The sequence below is a fragment of the Dreissena polymorpha genome, chromosome 9 (assembly GCF_020536995.1).
Source record: "Dreissena polymorpha isolate Duluth1 chromosome 9, UMN_Dpol_1.0, whole genome shotgun sequence".
Taxonomy (NCBI): domain Eukaryota; kingdom Metazoa; phylum Mollusca; class Bivalvia; order Myida; family Dreissenidae; genus Dreissena; species Dreissena polymorpha.
This window is the reverse complement of record NC_068363.1, coordinates 82,959,845-82,982,929: the sequence shown is the minus strand read 5'-3', so window position 1 is coordinate 82,982,929 and position 23,085 is coordinate 82,959,845. Positions and strand designations below refer to the sequence as shown.

General features: G+C 38.2%; 1 protein-coding gene across 3 annotated transcripts in view; it reads right to left on the bottom strand.

The window, feature by feature from the left end:
• The window catches only part of LOC127843995 (casein kinase II subunit alpha), a 163,667-nt gene that overhangs the window by 59,298 nt on the left and 81,284 nt on the right, over positions 1 to 23,085 (bottom strand). For all 3 annotated transcript variants that reach the window (XM_052373955.1, XM_052373957.1, XM_052373956.1), the window contains 4 exons: positions 16,385 to 16,444; positions 13,672 to 13,755; positions 9,446 to 9,556; positions 5,998 to 6,099 (listed from right to left, as the gene is read on the bottom strand). In XM_052373955.1, the coding sequence (XP_052229915.1) occupies positions 5,998 to 6,099; positions 9,446 to 9,556; positions 13,672 to 13,755; positions 16,385 to 16,444 (357 nt within the window). The remainder of the gene's footprint in view (positions 1 to 5,997; positions 6,100 to 9,445; positions 9,557 to 13,671; positions 13,756 to 16,384; positions 16,445 to 23,085) is intronic.

The window sequence follows — 23,085 nt, the reverse complement described above, 5'->3', positions numbered from 1 at the left end:
ATAAAGCTCTAAGCTTATATTAAAAAGTATTTTTTCAAGATATAAAGAGCCATAACTCTGTCATTAACAGATGGTGTACAATGCCATCTGGCATGCATCATCCTCTTATCCATATGTATACTCATACCAATTTTTCAATGAAATTCGCCAAAGCACTTCCAAGATATGGCTCCGGACACAAAAGTGAGCATTTCTTCAAGATACAAAGGGCCATAACTCTGTTATTAACCGATGGTGTACAATGCCATTTGGCGCGCAAAATCCTCTTATCCATATATACACTCATACCAATATTCAATGAAATCCGCCAAAGCACTTCCTAGATATTGCTCCGGCCACAAAAGTGTGTGCCGGCCGGCCGGACAACGCCAAAACAATATCCCTCCGCCTATGGCGGGGAATAATTAGAGAGGGGACACTTTATACGGACCAACCGACAGACAAGCTCTCTCCTATAAACCCCCTTAAACTTCGTTTGTGGGGGTATAAAAAGTGCTAAAGAATGTAATAAACACAAACGTACTACATTTTTATAAAGTATCAAATGAGCTTCGGTGTATATTATTTTTTAAAGATTTGATGACATAGATGTTGATTGAAGATGTTGGTATTGCCACTGAACATGCGTAAATCACCTGACCTGATGTGTGCCCATCAGTACTGTTCATATTTCAAATCCACAACTGAATGTCAATTTGGATTTCATGCACCATGTACAAGTCATTTACTAAATATCAGGAGAAAGTGTTGACGTTTTGACCAAAATTAGTGTCGTTGTTTGTTTTGCAAACAAATGCTTCAAAAATGAGAATTAAAGTGTTTTAATATAACATTTAATAAAGTGTAACTTGTAGAGCGTCATGGGAGATTAACTAAATGTTGATCTTTTTTGTTGTTGGAAACCTTCAATTGGGAATTTGTAGATCCCATTTGGAAAAAAATGAACACTTGTTTTTCTTTTTGATTTTGAACAAAATAAAACACTGGTTTATATTCTATACTGGCAAAAACAGAAAAAGAACCATGATTCTGCCAAAACTTGTCTCAGAAAAAATTCCTTACTTTTCAATTATCTTCACATTAAGGTCATAAAACTGTTTAAAGTTTGAGTGACTTCCACGTTCTATCAAAAGATGAGTTCAAAACACAAACTTCATGGAATATATATTAAAGTGGAAAAAACAGACAAAGGCACTTAAATCTTACAAACTTATCGCAGCAAATATTCTTTTCTTTATCATCATCAACACATTACACATTAAGGTATTTAACCATAAAAGTTTGAGCGAGATCAACCCAGTAGATAAAGAGGAGTTCAAAACATTACCTTTGGGACATACATATAAATAAATATACAGATAAAGGACGGGCAAGTGCAAGCTTAACGCTTTTGTATTGGCATAAAATACAGTCTTAATGTGTGTGTTTTCATAGTCAAATTTGGTGCTGAAATGAAACCCCATTCCAAATTTAAACAAGAGCACCGCCTTGTGGGTGCAGACCGCTCATCTATTTTTCTTTTTAAAGTGAAGGGACCTATGTCAATTTCAATCACAAAGGAAGGAGGGGTGGAGTGGAGGGGGGCCCAGTTGTATAGTGTGGGGGTGTGGTCATTTATCGCATTTTCTTCTAAAAATGCAAAAAAAATGCAATTTTTTTTTTAGGGGGTGGGGGATTCTTGGGTGCGCTGGTTGGACTGTATTTCAAAAATAAAATAATACAAAACAAGGGCTGTTTGTAAAACATGCATGCCCCCCATATGGGCTCTCTGTTGTAGTGACAGTCATTGTGTGAATATGTTTTTTGTCACTGTGACCTTGACCTTTGATCTAGTGACCTGAAAATCAATAGGGGTCATCTGCCAGTCTTGATCAATGTACCTATGAAGTTTCATGATCATAGCCATAAGCGTTCTTGAGTTATCATCCGGAAACCATTTTACTATTTCGGGTCACCGTGACCTTGACCTTTGACCTAGTGACCTGAAAATCAAAAGGGGTCATCTGCCAGTCATGATCAATCTACCTATCAAGTTTCATGATCCTAGGCATAAGCGTTCTTGAATTATCATCCGGAAACCAGTTTACTATTTCGGGTCACCGTGAACTTGACCTTTGACCTAAAGAACTCAAAATCGATAGGGGTCATCTGCGAGTCATGATCAATCTACCAATCAAGTTTCATGATCCTAGGCCTAAGCGTTCTTGAGTTATCATCCAGAAACCACCTGGTGGACTGACCGACCGACAGACCGCCATGTGCAAAGCAATATACCCCCTCTTCTTCGAAGGGGGGCATAAAAATATTTGTGTTTTTTAACCATGTGTAGTGGGAGTGGGAGTGCGGGCACATCATTCAATCAAAGCCGTGGAGGTTTAATTGTATTTATTGACGCTGACCAATATAGCCATGACGGAAAAGACCTACACAAAACAATGACAATATTTTACAAACAGAACAAAACAAACGATACTACCAAATCGGAATTAAACAAGCAAATTCTTTGAATTGATATCCTCCGCCCATATGCTTCTTGACACAAAAGGGTTATATTTGACACTGAAACAAGATGTGTTAGTGAAACACAATGTCCCCCTATATGATGTTTGACCTTGTAGGATGACCTTGACCTTGTGAAGGATGACCTTGACCTTTCACCACTCAAAATGTGCAGCTCCATGAGATACACATGCATGCCAAATATCAAGTTGCTATCTTCAATATTGCAAAAGTATTCATAAAATAAGCGATTTGGGCCACATATATTTGACCTCTGACCTTGAAGGATGACCTTGACCTTTCACCACTCAAAATGTGCAGCTCCATGAGATGCACATGCATGCCAAATATCAAGTTGCAATCTTCAATATTGCAAAAGTATTTATAAAATAAGCGTTTTGGGCCACATATATCTGACCTCTGACCTTGAAGGATGACCTTGACCTTTCACCACTCAAAATGTGCAGCTCCATGAGATACACATGCATGCCAAATATCAAGTTGCTATCTTCAATATTGCAAAAGTATTCATAAAATGAGCGATTTTGGCCACATATATTTGACCTCTGACCTTGAAGGATGACCTTGACCTTTCACCACTCAAAATGTGCAGCTTCATGAGATACACATGCATGCCAAATATGAAGTTGCTATCTTCAATATAGCAAAAGTAATTGCAAAATGTTAAAGTTGGCGCAAACAGACAGACCAACAGACCAACGGACCAACAGACCAACAGACAGGGCAAAAACAATATGTCCCCCACTACTATAGTGGGAAACATAAAAAGCATTTTTTCAAGATACAAAGGGCCATAACTCTGTAATTAACAGATGGTGTACAATGTCATTTGGCGTGCATCATTTTCTTATCTATATATATACTCATACCAAGTTTCAATGAAATCCACCAAAGCACTTTCAAGATATGGCTCCGGACACAAAAGTGCCTATAGTAAAAAGCATTTTTTCAAGATAAAAAGGGCCATAACTCTGTTTTAAACAGATGGTATACAATGCCATTTGGCGTGCATCATCCTCTTATGCATATATATACTCATACCAAGTTTCAATGAAATACGCTAAAGCACTTCAAAGATATGGCTCCGGACACAAAAGTGCCTATAGTAAAAAGCATTTTTTCAAGATACAAAGGGCCATAACTCTGTTTTTAACAGATGGTGTACAATGCCATTTGGCGTGCATCATCCTCTTATGCATATATATACTCATACCAAGTTTCAATGAAATCCGCCAAAGCACTTCCAAGATATGGCTCCGGACACAAAAGTGCCTATAGTAAAAAGCATTTTTTCAAGATACAAAAGGCCATAACTCTGTTTTTAACAGATGGTGTACAATGCCATTTGGCGTGCATCATCCTCTTATGCATATTTATACTCATACGAAGTTTCAATGAAATCCGCCAAAGCACTTCCAAGATATAGCTCCGGACACAAAAGTGCCGGCCGGCCGGACGGACAGCGCCAAAACAATATCCCTCCGCCTCTGGCGGGGGATAATAAACTTCACATTAATTAAACTAATTCACACACATTTCATAATGCAATAATACACAATGTTCAATAAATGAAACTGTTTAAATCACCAGGTTGAAATAAAACAACGACTATGGACTTGCGTCCACTAGACGGTCTTGGCAAATGCAAGCATGGTCAGTAATTTCATAATGGAATCAACAGGTACGCTTGAATGACCAATGAAAATCTTGCATCAGATCAATTCTAAATAACGATTGGACATGACCACAATTGCACGAGCTTTCATGGGTGAACGAACACTGGCGAGAGGACGAAATTCCCACAAAGAAGTAAATGTATGTAAAAAGGGAGATAAGAAATTGACCTTACTACACATGTTTAAAAAAAAATTGGGGGGGGGGGGGGGGGGGGGCGGAGGCTTGGGTTGGGGGGGGGAGGGGGGTATAGTGTTAGGGTGTGGTGGTCATTTATTACATGATCTTAAAGAGAAAAAAAAAACAATTGGGAGGGGGGGGGGGGGCTTTGGGGATGGTTTGGGTGGAGTCTCTTGTGGCATGTCAGGTAAGAGTTGTTTTGTCAAAGTATCAATCAAAACTTATCATAAATAAAGAAGTTATGGCAATTTTAGCAAAATTTAATAATTTGACCTTGAGACTCGAGGTCATTCAAAGGTCAAAGTAAAATTCAACTTGCCAGGTACAGTACCCTCATGATAGCATGAAAGTATTTGAAGTTTGAAAGCAATAGCCTTGATACTTTAGAAGTAAAGTGGATCTAAACACAAAATTTAACCATATATTCAAAGTTACTAAGTCAAACAAGGGCCATAATTCCGTAAAAATGACAACCAGAGTTATGCAACTTTCCTTTGCTGTCCCCTTATGATAGTTTGTGAGTGTTCCTAGTATGAAAGCAATATCTATGATACTTTAGGGCTAAAGTGGACCAAACACAAAACTTAACCAAATTTTCAATTTTCTAAGTATAAAGGGCCCATAATTCCGTCAAAATGACAGTCAGAGTTACATAACTTTGCCTGCACAGTCCCCTTATGATAGTTAGTAAGTGTTGCAAGTATGAAAGCAATAGCTTTGATACTTTAGGAAAAAAGTGGACCTAAACACAAAACTTAACCAAATTTTCCATTTTCTTAGTATAAAAAGGGCACATAATTCTGTCAAAATGCCAGTCAGAGTTACATTACTTTGCCTGCACAGTCCCCATATGATAGTTAGTAAGTGTTGCAAGTATGAAAGCAATAGCTTTGATACTGTAGGAATAAAATGGACCTAAACACATAACTTAACCCAAATTTTCAATTTTCTAAGTATAAAAAGGGCACATAATTCTGTCAAAATGCCAGTCAGAGTTACATAACTTTGCCTGCACAGTCCCCTTATGGTAGTCAGTAAGTGTTGCAAGTATGAAAGCAATAGCTTTGATACTTAAGGAATAAAATGGACCTAAACACAAAACTAAACCAAAATTTTCAATTTTCTTAGTATAAAAAGGGCAAATAAATCTGTCAAAATGCATGCCAGAGTTATCTAACTTTGCCTGCCCAGTCCCCTCCTGATAGTAAGTAAGTGTACCAAGTTTGAATGCAAATGCATTGATACTTTATGAGAAAAGTGGACCTAAACGCAAAACTTAAACGGACGCCGACGCCAAGGTGATGACAATAGCTCATTTTTTTTTTCCAAAAAATAGATGAGCTAAAAAGAATATGTTTTTCCCAAATTACTGATTAAAATTCTCAATGGTAGGTTTCAACACAAATATGTTTTTACACAAATTCTCAGCATTAAGTCAATGTCCTATACAGCTCGATGAGTTGTACACAAGTTGAAATAAGATTTAACACTTTTTTATTCTCAATTTTTAAGAATTTCTAAGAATGTCTGCATATAGATGACAATGACCCACTCTCCAAACATGGCCTTTACCAATAGCCCACTGTGCACGAAACATGTAAAATGCAAATGATCATCACTTACTTGATCATAGTTGTCATGCCCGTGAAAGAATGGCTCCTTTCTGAAGATCATGCTGGCAAACATGCAACCTAAACTCCACATGTCTAGTGAATAGTCATACATCTGAAATGAACAAGACAAACCATAGAACTGATTCTGACAAAATCAGATGTTATTCTGCATCAAAACCATGTCTCTTTTAAATCCCAATAAACCCTTAAAATAAACGAACATTTTGTAAAATAAATATCTTAAAATAAACGAACATTTTGTAAAATAAATATAACATAAAAAATCAGTGTTTCTTACAGCAATAGCCAAAAAATGTGGTATAGTAACATAGATTTAACAAGATACAAAATGCTTGTTTTTATGTTTTTGTTTGGCTATATCGGAAAATTTACGAGTGAACACACGATTCAGGCAGAGATGGAAAACTATGTCGTGCTTCCCACGCTTCCTGAAGCAAATCATGCGTCTCCTCGTAAAGTCTTCGTAAACAGAGACTTTAGCCATATCATGAAAACTGGCTAGTCTTATGGCAGCCAAATTTTGAATGGCCATATCTAACTTGGCAGACTGTGTTCACAAGCTTTTTTTATCTAACTGTATAACCTAATTTTTGACCCTACAAGACCCTGTTTCAAACTTGGCTGAGATACCATCAGTGCTATTGTTCAAACTTGGCTGAGATATCATCAGTGCTATTGTTCAGAGTTGCATATAAATTGGGAAATAAATGTGGCCTCTATAGTGTTCACAAGTCTTATCTTTAGTCTGACCCAGTTTCAATCACAGAAGAGATATCATATAGACAAATATTTTGATCAAGTTTCATTCAAATTTCAGAAAAAATGTGGTGCCTAGAATGTTATCAAGATTTTTCTTTCATTCGAACAAGTGACAAAGTTTTTAACCAAACAAGACTAATATTTAAACTCAGCCAATATATCTTTGGTACAAATGTTTTTACAATGTTCCATGAAGATTGGGCAATAAATGTGGACTCTGGAGTGTTCCAGGGGCTTTTCAAGCAATTTAGGTAAAAGCAGTCTGGTCAAATAGCGATTTTTAAAAATTGTTAAAGTGAAAAATATGCACATTTTTTATCAACAAAATAGACAAATTTGGGAGTGTTCTATCAAGAAATAGTTACACATTAAACCTTTATTTTGAATACTAAGCATTGTTTTAGCTTGAATTGAAACTCTGTTCACAGCCTGTTTACACCAAGATAACACATAAGAGTACAAGCTGTGTGATGTGTTAGCAACCTTTGCACAGAGATTTGACTGGAACCAGTAGAGCATTCAGTTACAGCAAACATTTGCCAATGATCGTTCGTTTCCGATTCGGTCTTATTGAACGATTGGTTTTGCTAGCAAACTACGTCTCTAGAGGGTTTGCTTCGGTTCGCGGCTAACTGAGCATTCAATAGCGAACGTTCGCGAACTTTAGTGAATGTTTGCTGTAACTGAACGTACTAGATTTTGGTTTCACTAGCGAACTACCTCCCGAGAGGGTTCGCTTCAGTTCGTGAACGTAGAGAACGTTGGCGGCGAACCAAGCGTTCAATAACAAACGTTGAGAACTATAACAAACGTTCGCTGTAACTGAACGCACTACGGCATGGCTGGATCAAATCCCTGCCGTAATAACCAACCAAGTGATGATAGCCAAGACACATGGTGCAATAATTTTACCATGCTTATTTTTACTTTTTGTAATTTATTTTTATTATTTATGTAAACTTCTACATTTCTTTCAAAATTAAACAAGAGGGTTTGAAAGGCCAAAAGTTGCTCACCTGAGATACTAAAGAAGTTACCTGTTCCGTGCAGCCAAAGATATCATTAGAACAAATGTTCTGACAGAGTATTATGAAGAACGAACTATAAATGCAAATTTTAAGAGTGCAAACAAGGTTTCACTAAAGCCATATACGGAAAATTCCCCCGCCACTTGGCGGCATTGTTTTTCAACCACCCGGAACCATTTTTAAACACCTAAAAGATATAATTGGGACAAACCTTCTGACATAATTTCATGAAGATCACACAAAAATGTGGCCTCTAGAGTGTTAAACAGGTTTTACTATGGCCATATACAGCCATATAAGGAATAAGAGGGCCTGAAAGGCACAAAGTCGCTCACCTAAGATAACAAGATATTAATGGGATAAATCTTCTGACAAAGTTTCATGAAGATTGGAAAATAAATGTGGCCTCTAGAATGTTAACAAGGTTTTACTATAGCCATATAAGGAAAAATGACCCACTCTCTGGCAGCCATGTTTTTCAACCAACCGGCATCATTTTTTAACTCGTCCAAGATATTATCGGGATGAATCTTCTAACCAAGTTTCATGATGATCAGGCATTAAATGTGGCCTCTAGAGTGTTAACAAAATTTTACTTTAGCCATATAAGGAAAAATGCCCCGCCCCTTAGCAGCCATGTTTTCCAAGCAAACGTAACCATTTTCCAACTCATCCAAGATATCATTGAGACCAATCTTCTGACCAAATTTCATGAAGATTGGACAATAAATGTGACCTTTAGAGAGTTAACAAGGCAAATGTTGACGGCTCACGACGCACAAAAAGCAATCACAAAAGCTCACCATGAGCACGTTGTGCTCAGGTGAGCTAAAAAAGCTCAAAGCATTCAAGATGAGGCCAAACAAAATAAATTCTGTGTATCGGGCAACCCAAACCTACCTAGCATAACCCCGCCGACCCTAAAGTTTTTTTAAAGCCTAACATTTTCAGTGAAATTTTAAGTTGCTAGCGCTTTATTTTCAGGGGAGGTTATCGTGTATAAACGCATATGGCGTTCGGTAACATTGTCGAGTATGTCTGCAACTTTAAGTGTTTTACAACTGAAATGCGAACATTCACAAAAAGTTATGTCAATGTTTTGTGTTTTTGATGTTATTACTTTGTTCAATAAGTTACAAGGGCATCTCCGAAAAATCCCCCATCAAAGGAAAAGGCGCCAAAATTCCTCCTCAAGAGGGATGTGTGTAGATTCTCCTGATGGCCAGAGAGAGCCCTTCCCTTCCCCGCCCGCGAAATTTCACCCAAAATTTAAATTAATTTGAAAAATGACCCTAGCAGCATCAAAATCAAAGAATTCCCCAATGATTCTTATCAGTTACAGTCAAGACAAGCTGTTTCTTATTTGATTTGTAAGTGTAATCTTGACTCTGGAGGTAGAAAGAAGGGTGTTGCACAGGACACACCGTCTTTTTAAAGTGAACATTTATTACAATTTGTGCGATGAATGACAAAGTTGAAGTCAAGACAAGCTTGTATTGCTAACGGCACGCATAAACATAGACAAGATCATTGTGACTGCTATAAAAAGCTTTCCACAATTAGGCTTAGTTAAAATAATTAATTATAAAATAAACATCCATACTTGTATATTGTGCATATTTCATGATTCATATTCTATTGGTCAATCACCTGATAATCTAGAAGCAGCTCTGGACCTTTGAAGTATCTGGAGGCAACACGGACATTGTACTCCATGGCTGGATGGTAGAACTCAGCCAGACCCCAGTCTATCAACCTCAACTAAGAAGACAACAAAAAACATGACAACGCCATAGGAGCAGATTCTCAACTTTTCAATTATTAATTTCATTCTTTTAAACAAGAGCTCCACGGTCGCAAAAAGATCCCCCCCCCCCCAAAAAAAAAGGGCCGTGACACATGGAAATTGTACGAGGCAAATGTATCTGCGAACAAGATGCATTTGTGAAACACAATGTCCCCCTATATGATGTTTGACCTTGAAGGATGACCTTGACCATGACCCTTCACCACTCAAAATGTGCAGCTCCATGAGATACACATGCATTTCAAATATAAAATTGCTAGCTTCAATATTGCAGAAGTGACATTACATGAGCAATTTTGACCCATATATTTGACCTTGAAGGATGACCTGGAGGGACATTAAAATCAGGCCAATCAGTCAATACACTCAAAGTTATCAATTGGACATGATTTTCACATTCAATGTCACAGTGACTTTGATAATTGACCTAAATTTCAATAGGGTTTATCTAGTGTTTCTGGTTGATGCATCTGCAAAGTTTGAAGCCCATCACTCAATCCTTTAATGATATATCGAACAGAAACCAATTAAACACTTAATATCACAGTGACCTTAACCTTTGAACTGGTGACCCCTATTTCAATTGGGGTCATCTACTGTACAAGTCAAATGCACATGCCAAGTATCAAGCCAATTAGTCAGTTGGTTGATGAGTTGAGTTGAGAGGGGGTATAATGTGGGGTGTGGTAATTTATTAGATGTTGATTTAGATTTTTTTTTTTTGGGGGGGGGGGGGGGGGTTGGGGGGTGGGGAGTGAGAGGGGGTATAATTTGGGGTGTGGTTATTTATAAGATGTTTAAAAAAAAAAATTGGGGGTCGGTGGGGGGGTAGGGGGGCTGAGAGGGGGATATAATGTGGGGTGTGGTAATTTATTATATGTTAAAAAAAAATGTTTATTTTTTTTCGGGGGGGGGGGGGGAGGGGGGGGGAGGGGGGGGGGTGGGTGAGAGGGGGGTATAATGTGGGGTATGGTTATTTATAACATGTTTAAAAAAAAAATTGGGGGGGGAATGGGGGGGGGGGGGTAGGGGGTGAGAGGGTGGTATAATGTGGGGTGTGGTAATTTATAAGATGTTTACAAAAAAAAAAATTGGGGGGGGGGGGGGGTTGGGGGAATGAGGGGGGTAGGGGGGGTGAGGGGTAGGGGGGGGGTGAGAGGGGGGTCTAATGTGGGGTGTGGTAATTTATTAACGTTTAAATTTATTTTTTTTTTTGGGGGGGGGGGGGAGTTGGGGGGGGGGGGTGGGGGGGGGGGGTGAGAGGGGGGTATAATGTAGGGTGTGGTACTTTATAAGATGTTTAAAAAAATGTTTTGGGGGGATGGGGGGGTAGGGGTGAGAGGGGGATATAATGTGGGGTGTGGTAATTTATTACATGTTTAAAAATTATATATTTTTTTTTTTGGGGGGGGGGGGGGGGTAGGTGGTGGGGGGGGGGAGGGGGTAGGGGGGTGAGAGGGGTGGGTATAATGTGGGGTGTGGTAATTTATAAGATGTTTTAAACAAGAGCACCGCCTTGCGGGTGCAGACCCGGCTCATCAATTTCTTTTTAAAGGTGAAGGGACTTTAATTTTCAATCACAAAGGAGGGAGGGGTGGAGTGAAGAGGGGTGTAGTAGAGTGTGGGGGGTGTGGACATTTATTACATTATCTTCCAAAAATGCGGAAAAAAAAATGCAAAAATGCAAAAATAAAATCGGGGGTTGGGGGGGGGGGGGGGAGGGCGGGGGATTCTTGGGTGCGATGGTTGGACGGTATTTCAAACATAAAATAATAAAAATAAATATTTGTGTTTTTTTAACCGTTTCCAAAAAAAAATTGGGGGGGGGGTGGGGGGAGGAGGGGGGTATAGTGTGAGGGTGGTGGTGGTCATTAGTGAGATGATCTTAAAAAAAAAAAAAAAAAAAAATTAGGGGGGGGGGGGGGGATTCGGGGGAGGGGGGAGGGGTGAGGTGGGGGGGATTCTTGGATGCAATGGTTGGACGGTATTTCAAACATAAATAATTAAATAAATATTTGTGTTTTTTAAGTTTCAAAAAAAAAAATGGGGGGTGGGGTCGGGGGGGGTATAGTGTGAGGGTGTGGTGGTCATTTGTGAGATGAGTTAAAAAAAAAAAAGAAGAAAAAAAAAATGGGGGGGGGGGATTCGGAGGGGGGGAGGGCATGGGGGATGGTTTGGGTGGAGTCTTTTGTGATATGTCAGGTAAGAGTAGTATTGTCAAAGTATCAATCAAATCTAATCATAAATAAAGAAGTTATGGCAATTTTAGCAAAATTAATAATTTGACCTTGAGAGTCAAGGTCATTAAAAGGTCAAGGTAAAATTCAACTTGCCAGGTACAGTAACCTCATGATAGCATGAAAGTATTTGAAGTTTGAAAGCAATAGCCTTGATACTTTAGAAGTAAAGTGGATAGAAACACAAAATTTAACCATATATTTAAAGTTACTAAGTCAAAAAAGGGCCATAAATCCGTAAAAATGACAACCAGAGTTATGCAACTTGTCCTTTTACTGTACCCTTATGATAGTTTGCGAGTGTTCCAAGTATGAAAGCAATATCTATGATACTTTAGGGGTAAAGTGGACCAAAACACAAAACTTAACCAAATTTTCAATTTTCTAAGTATAAAGGGCCCATAATTCCGTCCAAATGCCAGTCAGAGTTACATAACTTTGTCTGCACAGTCCCCTTATGATAGTTAATAAGTGTTGCAAGTATGAAAGCAATAGCTTTGATACTGTAGCAATAAAGTGGACCTAAACACAAAACTTAACCAAATTTTCAATTTTCTAAGAATAAAAAGGGCACATAATTCTGTCAAAATGCCAGTCAGAGTTACATTACTTTGCCTGCACAGTCCCCTTATGATAGTTAGTAAGTGTTGCAAGTATGAAAGCAATAGCTTTGATACTTAAGGAATAAAATGGATCTAAACACAAAACTTAACCAAAATTTTTAATTTTCTAAGTATAAAAAGGGCACATAATTCTGTCAAAATGCACGCCAGAGTTATCTAACTTTGCCTGCCCAGTCCCCTAATGATAGTAAGTAAGTAAGTGTACCAAGTTTGAATGCAATAGCATTGATACTTTCTGAGAAAAGTGGACCTAAACGCAAAACTTAACCGGAGAGAGAAGGGTATAATGTGGGTGGTGTGGTAATTTAAAGGTTGTTAAAAAAAAATTTGGGGGGTGGGGGGGTGGGAGGGGGGAGTGAGAGGGGGGTATAATGTGGGGTGTTGTAATTTATTAGATGTTTAAAAAAATAAAAAATTTGGGGGGGGGGGGGTAGGGGGGAGTATCATGTGGGATGTTTAAAAAAAATAAAATTGGGGGGGGGGGGTGAGGTTGGTTGGGGGGGGGGGGGGGGGGGGAAGGATTCTGGTAGGGGCGTGGGGTATTGTTTGGGTGGAATCCATTGTGGTATTCAGGTAAGTGTTGTTTTGTCAAAGTAATAATAAATGTGATCATAAACAAGGGCTGTTTGTAAAACATGCATGCCCCCCATATGGGCTGTCCGTTGTACTGGCAGCCATTGTGTGAATACAACTTTTGTCACTGTGACCTTGACCTTTGACCTAGTGACCTGAAAATCAATAGGGGTCATCTGCAAGTCACGATGAATCTACCTATGAAGTTTCATGATCCTAGGCATATGCATTCTTGAGTTATCATCCGAAAATCATTTTACTATTTCGGGTCACCATGACCTTGACCTTTGACCTAGTGACCTGAAAATCAATAGGGGTCATCTGCGAGTCATGATCAATCTACCCATCAAGTTTCATGATCCTAGGCATAAGCGTTCTTGAATTATCATCCGGAAACCATTTTAATATTTTGGGTCACAGTGACCTTGACCTTTGACCTAGTGACCTCAAAATCAATAGGGGTCATCTGCGAGTCATGATCAATGTACCTATGAAGTTTCATGATCCTAGGCCTAAGCGTTCTTGAGTTATCATCCGGAAACCACCTGGTGGACCGTCGACCGACAAACCGACAGACCGACCGACATGTGCAAAGCAATATACCCCCTCTTCTTCGAAGGGGGGCATAAAAAGTACCTTTCTGTTTTCATGGTCTATCATCACGTTGTGTGGCTTAACATCCCTATGCATGATACCCATACTGTGACAATAGTCTAGAGCCTGAAATGTAAGAATTATGTGAACTTCTCACAGGGATCCATTAAAACCCAGAAAGCACCTTCATCATCCTGCTTTTTTCTGAAAACATAAATAAAGGTGCAACCAATATTCTGAAAGTTGTGCCAAATAAGCACAATGCAAAATATGATCTTATAATATTCATGGGCACTTTTTCCTCTTAAGAAAATTATAGAAATCAAAATTGCAAGAGACCTGTAAAGAATATATTGCCATATTTATTCAAGGAAAATAACCAGCTTACCACAAGCACTTCTCTATATATCAATTTCATAGGCAGGTAATAACAATTCATTATTAATGCTATCTTACTATAGGACAGACAAACGCTTGACAAACTGTGAGGCATTTTGACATCTGATCTCTAAAGTAGAAAAATGTATTTCTTGAGCTCAAAAACTGGTATAGTTAATAGTTGTGCCATATTTAAAAATCCTTCAATGCATGGTTATGTTAAAAAGCTAACATGCTTTATTTCTTTTAACAAGAGGGCCAAGATGGCCCTAGTTCGCTCACCTGAGAGGAGTCGATTCATTCAATCTTTACCAAATGTCAAACTTGACCTAGATATTGTCCAGACAAACATCCTGGTCAAGTTTCATCATTATTTCATCTGCGAGTCATGATCAATGTACCTATGAAGTTTCATGATCCTAGGCGTAAGCATTCTCGAGTTATCATCCGGAAACCATTTTTCTAAGTTGAGTCACCGTGACCTTGACAGCCATTGTGTGAAAACGTTTTTTGGCACTGTGACCTTGACCTTTGACCTAGTGACCTGATAATCTGTAGGGGTCGTCTGCGAGTCAGGATCAATATACCTATGAAGTTTCATGAACCTAGGCATAAGCGTTCTCGAGTTATCATCTAAAAACCATTTTACTATTTCAGGTCACCGTGACCTTGACCTTTGATCTAGTGACCTGAAAATCAATAGGTGTCATCTGCGGGTCATGATCATTGTACCTATGAAGTTTCATGATCCTAGGCCAAAGCGTTCTTGAGTTATCATCCGGAAACCATTTTACTATTTCGGGTCGTGACCCTGACCTTTGACCTAGTTACCTGAAAATCAATAGGGGTCATCTACGCGTTATGATCAATGTACCTATGAAGTTTCATGATCCTAGGCATAACCGTTCTTGAGTTATCATCCGGAAACCATTTTACTATATCGGGTCGTGACCTTGACCTAGTGACCTGAAAATCAATAGGGGTCATCTGTGAGTCATGATCAATGTACCTGTAAAGTTTCATGATCCTTGGCATAAGCGCTCTTGAGTTATCATCCAGAAACCATCTGGTGGACGGACGAACCGACATAAGCAAAACAATATACCCCCTCTTCTTCGTAGGGGGAGGGGGGGCATAATGAGAAAACTGCCCCCCTCCCAGGAGCCATGTTATTTAACTGACCGGAACCATTTTTGAACTCAACTCTCATATCAAGGAAACAAATGTTCTGAGCAAATTTCATGAAAATTGGGCAAAAAATGTGACTTCTACTATGTTCACATGTATTCAATATATACATATAGAGAAAAATGCCCCGCCCACTGGTGGCCATGTTTTTCCACCAAACCCGACCATTTTCAAACTCATCTGGGTATCAATAAAACCAATGTTTTGACCAACTTTCATGAAGATTGGGCAAAAATTATGACTTCTAGAGCGTTTACAAGGTTTCTCTATAGCCAAATAGGGAAAACTGCCACTATATACATATAGAGAAAAATGCCCCGTCCACTGGCGGCCATGTTTTTTCACCGATCTCTACCATTTTCAAACCTGCCCGAGACATCAATTGAACCAATGTTTTGACCAACTTTTATGATGATTGGGCAAAAATTGTGACTTCTAGAGTGTTTCCAAGGTTTCTCTATAGCCAAATAAGGAAAACTCCCCTGCCCACTGGCGGCCATGTTTTTCAATGAATCGGAACCACTTTTGAACTCAACCAAGATATCATTAAGACAAACATTTTGACAAAGTAACATGAAGATTGGGCATGAAATGTGACTTGTAGTGTTTACAAGGTTTTTCTTTTTTTGACCTAGTGACCTAGTTTTTGACCCGGCACAACCCAGTTTCGAACTCGGCCGAGATTTCATTGGGACAAAGCTTCTGACCAAGTTTCATGAAGATGGGACAAGAAAAAAAGAAATGTGGCCTCTAGAGTGTTTACGAGCAAATGTTAACGGACAGACGGACATACAACGGACAAAGACCGGTCACAAAAGCTCAAAATCCCTGCAGAAACCTTTGAGCTCTCAGAAGGACATATATGTGATCCTACTTGCATTTTTGAATATTCATTTCACACAATTTTGCCAATGACATAAATTGTTCATAGACCTATTTTAACATGTGTTAAAATTGTGCAAGCCTGAAGATTGTGCCCTATAATATATTATAACTGTTAAGTCTGTTTTGCAAAGTTATTTCCAAAGTCTTTAATGCAATATACTTTACAGTCCAGACAGACAGATTTAGACATGGGATAAAGTGATTAAACCTTCTGTCAGTGGGGGTATAATAAGTTATAAATTATAATAACCCATTATATTATATATAATAAACTTAAGTATAATTATAATAACTAACAGCATACCTTTAGTAATTCATACAAGTAGAATCTTATATCGTAATCTGTAAAGGTCTGGTACAGTTGCTGAAAATAGAAACAAAATGGATTATTAAGGGTCATGATGTCCTCAATCCAGTGTTTTTATTCCTTCTTTAACTAGTACCGGGGAACGGTACCTTTCCCAAAGCCTACCGGAGGCTTCCCAATTTTTGCACCGGACCTTTCCCAATCTCCATATCTACCATTCCCAACAATCCTAGGTGCCGTTCCCAATCGCCAGTGCCTTTTATTTTCGCTGGAAATATTTTATGAAATCGCCGAGCCTTTCAATTTCGGTCCTTTATTTTTGCCGGAAATCGTCGCGTAGAAAGTAAACAAACATTTCAAAGGGGCGCAACACTAACCGTCGTGTAAAATGTGACTGGTTTACATATTCGCGACGAGTGATCGATTTTTTTGCGAAAGAATTCCATCCTAAAGACCAGTCTTCCTGACATAAATAACGCTAACTCTTTCAACTCCGTAGCCCGCCACAGCGGGCAGCCGTAGTTTACACCGTTCACCTTGATAGCCCGCCACAGCAGGTGTTCCGATATTTAACCTTTCTTTGTCTGACTCACACAAGTAAATCACGTTTATCAGCGAGAACAAATGTTAGCGTGGGTTATGGCCGATTGCTACTTCCGTGTTTACAAAAAAGAATGAAAAATATTAATTTTAAACGTGTTTAATCGAGAATAAAAAAAACACACTGGTTATAACAATGGCAGACGGTGAAATTTCTTCGGATGAGTGGTCGGATGACAAATTTATTGATCAAATAGGTGATTTTGACTTGCATCATTTAGATGAAAATGACAGACAACGAATAGTGTTTTGCAAAATTTTGAAAACAATCCAGATAGCGATACAGGTGACGTCGACTTTTTTGGGAATTATGAAACACCTGACTTTTTTGGGAATTATGAAACACCTGATGTGTTTGAGTGGAACAGTTCCTACAGTGTTTGCTGCATAAAGAAGTTTGAGGAAGATCCAGGCCCTGTCAGAACAGTGATTTTTTTTGCTCAAATTTACAGCTGATTTTCGGCTGCTTCCCAATCGCAAAAATACACGTTTTTCCCAAAAATCTGACCAAAATTTCCCAAAAAAAGCCCAACTTCCAAAAAAAATAATTTTTTTTTTGTTTTTTGTTTTTTTTGTTTAAGAAAGAAGTCTCATAACTTAATTATGATTTCTTAAATCTAGGTCTCAACTTTATTTTTTAAACATCTTACAAAATATATAACTTGAATTTAGTCATTTTTGTCCATAAATCATTCCCAAACTTGCCACTTTTATTGATTAAAAAAATCCCAATTTGACCAGACTCCTTTTCTAGAAAACTCCCTGAACATGCACTTAAAAACAATATCACTTCTGTTGCTTATAATCCTATTTATAATGCTTAATTTTTCCCAATTTCATGGTTTATCGCGCTATTTTTCCCAATTTCACGGTTAATCGCGCTAATTTTCCCAATTCAAAAGGCACAGGCTGTAACAAATTAAAGCAAAAAAAATCACTGCAGAATATATGACACTTCTGCCTCCCCCTTAGAACTTTTCCAAGTGTTCTACTCAAATGAAATATTTCAACACATAACAGACTGTACAAACCTAAATGCCCAGAGAAAACATGCAGCTAATCCGGGAGAGCCCAAAACTCCATGGACAGATGTAACTATCACTGACATCAAGGTGTTCTATGGTGTTATGTTGATGATGGATATACAGTAAAACTGCGATAACTCGAGGAAGCATGGGACTGACCTCGATGCTCGAGTAATCGCAGGTTTCGAGTAATCCATGGTATTATTTGTTTTCATTGTCTCGGTTGATGATGCTCAACTCTGACCTCAAACGCTTTATTTACATGTAAGACGGTGCAAGAGAAAGAAAAGGCTTTGTAAAAATCGCTTAAGGTTACAGTATAATAAACTAAACAATAAGGATGATCGTAAATTCATTTAATTTAATCAACATGCATACACAACACATTATATGATAAAACATATTCAATCAATATTCAATGTACATGTAGCATATTGAAAATAGAACACAAGGTACGTACATGCACATGAAAAATTAGCTAATACGCTCTGTTTAATCCCATACATTTTATCATAATTATTGATTGCTGGTTATTATATAATTATCATTAAAACTGTGTAGCTTTGATATGCATGTCAAAGGATGACAATTTGCAGTGTTTCTCAAACTGCGACTAACTTCACATCTAATTGAGCGTCTTTTGTCTGCTTGATTGCACTGTTTTCACAACTCGAATATTTTTAGCACCGACCAGACGAGAAAGTGTCCTCGAATAATTGCTTGTTAATTAGGTGTGAAATGCCTTTCAGGGACCAGCACACGTCCTCGAGTTATTGAAAATCGCATGTTTGAGTTATTGCGGGTATTTTTATATAGAAATTAAAGGAAAATGCTAGGGACTTCCTTTAATGCGCGAGTAATCGCCAGCTTTCGAGAAATCGCCAGCTTGAGTTATTGCAATTCTACTGTAGTGAAGTTTGACAGAGATGAAATGTATTTTAAGGACAGTACAGACACTCATTTCATGCTTGGGTCAAAAATACCAGAAGTGATCACAAAAGAGCGATTCTTCCAGATCAAGCACTACCTTCACTTCACATATGAAACTAACAACCATACAGACAAACTGTTCAAGGGCTGATGCATGCTGGACACTCTGAGAAAGAAATTCAAGTCTGAATATGTGCCCCATGAACAGATGAGTGTAGATGAGTCCATGGTGCCATTCAAAGGACGTCTTGGTATCAAGCAATATATGAAGGACAAGCCTGTAAAATTTGGCGCCAAGATGTGGATGGCTGCCGACTTCATTTCAGCCTACTGTTGGAACTTCGATGTTTACGTTGGCAAACGGGCTACTCAGGTAACTACGCAATATTAGTTTTAAAATTGAAACTTTCATTTAAATTGCTTCTATAATAAAATTGTTTTATTTAAATTATAGTTATTGCTATTTGTTTTATTTTTGAAAACAACAAGTTTGAACAATAGTTATATCAAATTTATTGTGTACAACACAAATGTATGTAGAAACATAATTAAACAAGAGCACCGCCTTGCGGGTGCAGACCGCTCATCTATTTTCTTTTTAAAGGTGAAGGGACTATCATTTTCAATCACAAAGGAGGGAGGGGTGGATAGAAGAGGGGTGCATTGTGTGGGGGTGTGGACATTTATTACATTATCTTCCAAAAAATGCGAAAAAAAGGAAAAAAAAATCGGGGAGGGGGGGGGGGGTGGGGGGGTGGGGGTGGGGATTCTTGGGTGCGATGGTTGGACGGTATTTCAAACATAAAATAATAAAAATAAATATTTGTGTTTTGTAACCGTTTCAAAAAACATAAATTGGGGGGGGGGTGAGGTGGGGGGGGGGGGGGGTATAGTGTGAGGGTGTGGTGGTAATTTGTGATCTTAAAAAAAAAAAAAAAAAAAAAAAAAAAAAAATTAGGGGGGGGGGGGGGGGATTCGGGTGGGGGGGGGGGATGGGGGGTGGTGGGGGAGGGGGGGGTGGGGGGAGGGGGGGGTGGGGGGTGGGGGGGGGGGTGTTTCTTGGGTGCGATGGTTGGACGGTATTTCAAACATAAAATAATCAAAATAAATAGTTTAGTTTTTTAACCGTAAAAAAAATTGGGGGGGGGGAGGGGGGGGGCACGGGCGATGGTTTGGGTGGAGTCTATTATGGTATGTCAGGTAAGAGTAGTTTTGTCAAAGTATCAATCAAATCTAATCATAAACAAAGAAGTTATGGCAATTTTAGCAAAATTTAATAATTTGACCTTGAGAGTCAAGGTCATTCAAAGGTCAAGGTAAAATTCAACTTGCCAGGTACAGTAACCTCATGATAGCATGAAAGTATTTGAAGTTTGAAAGCAATAGCCTTGATACTTAAGAAGTAAAGTGGATCGAAACACAAAATTTAACCATATATTCAAAGTTACTAAGTCAAAAAAGGGCCATAATTCCGTAAAAATGACATCCAGAGTTATGCAACTTGTCCTTTTACTGTACCCTTATGATAGTTTGCGAGTGTTCCGTCCAAATGCCAGTCAGAGTTACATAACTTTGCCTGCACAGTCCCCTTACGATAGTTAATAATGGTTGCAAGTATGAAAGCAATAGCTTTGATACTGTAGGAATAAAGTGGACCTAAACACAAAACATAACCAAATTTTCAATTTTCTAAGTATAAAAAGGGCACATAATTCTGTCAAAATGCCAGTCAGAGTTACATTACTTTGCCTGCACAGGCCCATTATGATAGTTAGTAAGTGTTTCAAGTATGAAAGCAATAGCTTTGATACTTAAGGAATAAAATGGACCTAAACACAAAACTTAACCAAAATTTTCAATTTTTTAAGTATAAAAAGGGCACATAATTCTGTCAAAATGCATGCCAGAGTTATCTTACTTTGCCTGCCCAGTCCCCTCATGATAGTAAGTAAGTGTACCAAGTTTGAATGCAATAGCATTGATACTTTCTGAAAAAAGTGGACCTAAACGCAAAACTTAACCAAAATTGTCAATTTTCTAAGTATAAAAAGGGCACATAATTCAGTCAAAATGCACGCCAGAGTTATCTAACTTTGCCTGTCCAGTCCCCTCATGATAGTAAGTAAGTGTACCAAGTTTGAATGCAATAGCATTGATACTTTCTGAGAAAAGTGGACCTAAACGCAAAACTTAACCGGACGCCGACGCCGACGCCAAGGTGATGACAATAGCTCATAATTTTTTTTCAAAAAATAGATGAGCTAAAAACAATAATATAAAAAATACACACCAAAGGAGTCACACAATGTTTCTTTCAGTATTACTTGAAGAACCATTATAAATATTACTGGTATTTTATTACAGGAAACAACACAGTGATTTTATTTTATTCTACAGATTTTGATTGGTTTGTTTACAGATCAACTAGGTGTTTGGACTGAGCGCACAGGTGGTCATCGACCTAACCAAGGACCTGGCTGGGAAGGGTTACACCATTTATACGGACAACTTCTACACCAGTCCTAAACTTGCCCACTTCCTGGCCTCCAAGGAAATCTACACCTGCGGGACAGTGAGGACCAATAGGCACGGTTATCCACAGGAACTGGTGAAGACAAAAGCCGAGGCACGACAGCTACCACAGGGCCACTCTGACTGGATGCAGTGTGGAAGTTTAGTAGCTACCTCATGGAAAGACAATAAAATGGTGTACTTTCTGTCTACTGTCTACATGCCAGAACTGGATCAGCTAACTACCTCAAGAAAAAATAAAGATGGGACGATACAGCGTCTACCATCAACTCCATGTGTCGAGGAATATGGAAGATACATGGGTGGTGTCGACCGCAACGACCAAATGACAAGGCTTAACAAATCCAAAAAAGCATGCGGTGGTATCGTAAAATTGAGCGCAAATTGTTGGAACTTTCAGTTTACAATGCATACATCATAGAAGGAACAATCAGAGACCAGAAGGCTCCAGGAAAAAGGAAACGTGACATGATATCCTTCAAGTTGGATCTGGCATATGCGCTTGTGGGAACTTCACGACTGCGAAAGAGATCCGCTGGGCAAAGTCGGTCAGAAAACTCAGAAAATATTCTTCGCCTGGACAACATCTCCCACCTGCCAGCAATCGGTGAAGGAAAAGACCATGTGTGCGTTGTGTGCAACGAGAGGCACAACAGGTACAAGAGGAAGCATCTGGAAGCTACCTATAGTGAAAATCCTTTCAAGAGGTGCAAAACAACAATCAAGTGCAGCAAGTGTGATAAGTATTTGTGCTGCAACACTAAAAACATGTGTTTCACAGACTTCCACACACTAATGAATTTGTAGTCCAGTGATACTGACATATCTTATGGAAAGACACACCTGTACAGGTGATAAACTCACCTGTAATTATATTACCTGGTGAGATGGACACATGTCATTAGTATAAATACTTTCAGGCATTTTAAGACATTGTGGACAGTAACATGTTGTGTTGACAACCATGATTTGTTCAACAATGCTGCTTATTTGAGTATTATAAATGAATGAAATTTAAGCAACTGCCATTTTACCTGTGTACTAAATTAATCCTTTAAAGTTACAAATTCAAGGTTTTAAACTAGGACACTTATCTTTTTACACTATATATTGTATACCAATAGTAGAATTTTTTTTAAAATGAAATGATGCTTTATTATGATTATTCTTTAAAATTATTGAACTTTTACCTGTTAATTAGATTTCTTACCTGAAAAACCAGGTAAATATGAATAAAATCAAATTATTGTTTTTGTGATTATATAGATACATGTATGAACTTTCTAAAAATGTATGGCTTGTAATAGAAAAAAATGCTTTGTTTTTGCTGTTATAAAGGAATTATGAACATATGATGTATTTCTTAGTTTTGCCAATTTACCTGTGTACTTAATTAATCTTTTAAAGTTATAAATTCAAGGTTTTAAACAAGAACACTTTTATCTATTTACACTAGATATTGTATACCAATAGTATAGTAATAATTTTGAAATGAATTGATGTTTTATTATGATTATTTCTTTAAAAATATTGAATTTTTACCTGTTAATTAGATTTTTCACCTGAAAAACCAGGTAAATATGAATAAAATAAAATTATTGTTTTTCTGCT